The sequence below is a fragment of the Hibiscus syriacus genome, unplaced genomic scaffold (genome assembly GCF_006381635.1).
Source record: "Hibiscus syriacus cultivar Baekdansim isolate YM2019G1 unplaced genomic scaffold, ASM638163v2 tig00001695_pilon, whole genome shotgun sequence".
NCBI lineage: Eukaryota > Viridiplantae > Streptophyta > Magnoliopsida > Malvales > Malvaceae > Hibiscus > Hibiscus syriacus.
In genome coordinates, this window is record NW_024061881.1 from 89,955 (window position 1) to 93,982 (window position 4,028).

Consider the following 4,028-nt stretch of genomic DNA (forward strand, 5'->3'; position numbering starts at 1 on the left):
TAATTTTTAGCTTGTGAGTTTGAGTTGAATTGAGCTTACTTTTAAAGTTTTTAAGTTCGAGTCGAACTCAGCAATACTCGAGTTCGACTTGGCTCGTTTAACAAACGACGTTGTTTGGTTTAATTTTTTAAAAAAAAAATAAAAATCCTGGTTTTTCCCCGTTTTTTTCGATTTTCAGCCGGTCCGGTTCGAACGGTTCAACGGTTCTGACCGGTTCATTAATAGCAGTTCAACCGATTTAAATTAAACTAGACTAAATAACGGTTCCCAATTGAACCGGCTGGTCCGGTCCGATTTTCAAAACAGATGGATAGAGATTAGGCCTATAAAGTCCAACTTGCTGACGAAACGACAGCGTACTGCTGCACTGACCCACCTCTTCTGATTTTATCAATTGATTATTCTGAACGTATTCTCTACTCACAAAACTGAAAGCGAAAGCCTTTTTTTTTTCCTTCGAAACAAACAATAAAAAATATTTTTTTTATTTCGTTTTTTTTTTCAAAGAGAGACGTTATCCCATGACACGTGACATCTCTTCATCTCTCCCACAGTTCAAAAATCAAATCTTTTAACTCTCACACCCTCCCTCCTCATCAAATGTATTCTCCTTGTACCTCAAAGACTCGTCCTTTAAATCCCAATCCTTTGTTTCTGTTTATGTTTTTTTCAGTTATAAGAAACAAAGGGTAGTCATTTAAGTTAGCACCCTTTTCTAGTATGGAGCCATTGCTGAAGAAGAAAGATGGTTGGACTGAGTCAGGTAGTGCAACCGAGTTGAGTAGCTGCAATGGTGGTGAGTCTAAAACGAGTAGCACTACGAGTAGAAATTCAAGTGGCTCAAGTTCTGGGAAAAAAGGGTCTGCTTCAGGTTCACCTACTCTCTTGGGTTGGCCTATAAGGAGAGCTATCACTGCTACTCCTTCAGTGTCAAAGGATGCCCCAAATGGAGATGGAGATGAAGATGAAGTTAGTAAGGAAGATGAAAAGTTCAAAAAATTGGCTTCAAAGATCAATGGTTTGTGTTCAAATTGTTTGGTTTTTGGTTTCTTAGACCAAATGATAGAATTTTTCTTGTCTAATTCTTCTTTTTTTTGGGGGGGATTTTTTAGAGATTGATTTGATGAAGGAAAGGTTTGCCAAGTTGTTGCTTGGTGAAGATATGTCAGGTTCTGGCAAAGGGGTTTGCACAGCTTTGGCTATTTCAAATGCCATTACCAATCTTTGTGGTATATTATGAAATTATGGATTTTTTGGTTCAAATTTGATTTTTTTTGTTTATCTGAGGACTGAAATTTGAAGAAAAAAAATCCTATTTGCAGCTACTATTTTTGGGCAATTATGGAGTTTGGAGCCTATTTCTGATGAGAAAAAATCCATGTGGAAAAGAGAGATGGAGTGGCTTGTTTGTGTTAGTGACCACATTGTTGAGTTCATACCTTCTTGGCAAAATTTCCCAGATGGAAGCAAGCTTGAGGTAATTTTCATCTTTGATCCTGTTTGTTTCCTGAGAAAATCATGAGGAAAAAAAAGGCATCTTTTGATCTTTTGGATGGTGATCAATTGGTGTGGTTTGCTGTTTTTAGCTATGAAACTCACCAACTTGAAGTTTCTTGTGTTTTTGAACTGTTTATTCTGTGATTTTCCATAGGTGATGACTTGCAGGCCTAGATCAGATCTTTTCATCAATCTCGCCGCGCTTCGAAAACTCGACAACATGCTTCTGGTAAGAACTTACAATGGTTGATTTATGATTCATGGCTGTTTTAATTTTGGGGAAAAGTTATGTTTCTAACTATATAAGCTGGCTTTTGGTGGTGCAGGATATACTAGATAGTTTCACAAGCACTGAGTTCTGGTATGTTGATCAAGGGATCGTAGCGCCTGAGGCTGACGGTTCGGCCTCCTTTCGGCAAACGCTGCAGCGCCAGGAGGAGAAGTGGTGGCTACCCGTGCCCCGTGTGCCCGCCGGTGGTCTCAGTGATGATTCGAGAAAGCAATTGAACCACAATAGGGAGTGTACCAGTCAGTTATTGAAAGCTGCTATGGCTATCAACAGCATCACTCTGTCGGAAATCGAAGTTCCGGATTCGTACTTGGACGCGCTTCCGAAGGTCCGAAAATTTTCCGACCTAGTCCAATGTGTTATCGTGTTTTATGTTCAAGAACTGTGTCTGATCTCTCTTGAAATGTTGCTGCAGAATGGTAGAGCTTGTCTAGGAGACCTGATTTATAGGTACATTACCTCGGATCAATTCTCAGCTGAGTGCCTGCTCGATTTCCTTGATCTATCGTCGGAACATGTTGCGCTCGAGATTGCGAACCGCGTCGAAGCCGCAATATACGTGTGGCGTCGAAGATCTCATTCGAAGCCCCTGATTACTCCGAACCGATACACTACGAAATCGTCATGGGAAATGGTGAAGGACCTTATGGTTGATGGAGACAAGAGGGAGTTTCTAGCAGAAAGAGCTGAAAGCCTATTGCTTTGCTTGAAGCAACGATTCCCAGCTCTGACTCAAACTACATTGGATACCAGCAAAATCCAGTGCAACAAGGTCCGAAATTCGAAATTCGAAATCCGACACCTGCTTCATTGTTATACCTTTGAATGTATCTTAATTCTGTACCTTGTTTTCGAACTCGCAGGATGTCGGAAAGTCCATTCTCGAAAGCTATTCGAGAGTTCTTGAAAGCCTAGCATACAACATTGTTGCACGCATCGACGATTTGTTATACGTCGACGACTTAACGAAACATTCGGATAGGCTGTCATCGGTTCCTACGGTTAGTGTAATCGCACACAAAACGGTTTCCATCCCGTATTCGGTACCGGTCTTGAACACTCCCTACAAAACATCTGTCACCTCGACGCCGAGCTTTTCAACCGCGCCACTGATCAGCCCTGCAGGGGGAGAAAGAACTCCTTTTCTCAAGCAGAACAACACCACCACAACGAACAATAACATCATCATCAGGCCGCATCGCCGAGGGTTCGGAGTGAAGAGGGTGTTGACAAACTATCTCGGAGGCGATTCGAAACCGAAGATATGCAGTAATCCAACAACGGATAGTTCATCAATCCTGAAGAACTCTACTAACAATACAGAGAACTCAGGGAATCAAAAGGGTCATCAAATTACATCGAAACAATCGTCGGCATACCAGAACGGGACCAAAATGCGACAAAATCCTCCGCGATATACCGTCACTTGAGTAGATTTTTTATGACAGTAAACTACTGGTTGTAGTAAGATCATGTGTATGAGTTATATTTATTATATATTTTTTGATTGTGTTCTTCATTCTTGTAATCAAAGTAGTTCGTATCATTTGTGTTGCGATATTGGGATCGTTTCGTATAGGTTTAATACTTTAGTACCAAAGTGGAGAAGAAGGTATAATTTAGGGGCTAAACTGTGTATTAAACCATAGATATATATATACACGATATTGACTATTTGAGCGTTGTGTGCTAAATTGCTAACATGTCAAGTGTAATTGAACCAATAGATATTTGTTACAAATGGTTATAAATCATATAGGGATATTGTCTCTTTTGGTGCCTAAACTTTTTTTAGTCTATGACTTTCTTTTTTGGGACCCTGACTTTATTTTTGATTTGCAATTTAGTCTCTAACCTTTTAAATATAAATTTATCATTGACTAAATATTTGACTTTGTATAAAAGTATTTTTTAGTGTAACTATCGGTATCTGATCTATTAGTTGGTCAATATGGATTGGATATTACAAAGCCTCGTTATTAGACGATCCTCACAACCCAATTTGTTCTATTCTTAATGTCAAGATTCAAATCTTTAATCTTTCTTAAGTGTCGAGTGTACTAGTAAGACACGTTACATCCCTAAAGAGATGACGTAAGTTTTAACCTTAATGACTACATTATTAGGAGGAACAGATTTTAATCCCGACATAGATCATAAAACGATATGTATTTAATTTAAATTTGAAATATAAATCTTAATGTATTTTTTAATTTCTTAATAAAAATTTTAATTATTGTTT

General features: G+C 38.8%; 1 protein-coding gene across 1 annotated transcript; it reads left to right on the forward strand.

The window, feature by feature from the left end:
- The first annotated feature begins 510 nt into the window (after positions 1 to 510).
- LOC120131460 (rop guanine nucleotide exchange factor 5-like) lies at positions 511 to 3,414 on the forward strand. Its single transcript, XM_039148454.1, has 7 exons — positions 511 to 1,018; positions 1,113 to 1,229; positions 1,323 to 1,477; positions 1,652 to 1,726; positions 1,824 to 2,114; positions 2,202 to 2,558; positions 2,650 to 3,414. Exons 1-7 carry the CDS (start codon positions 721 to 723, stop codon positions 3,214 to 3,216), a joined length of 1,860 nt encoding a protein of 619 aa, XP_039004385.1. The 5' UTR covers positions 511 to 720; the 3' UTR covers positions 3,217 to 3,414.
- Positions 3,415 to 4,028: the final 614 nt, after the last annotated feature.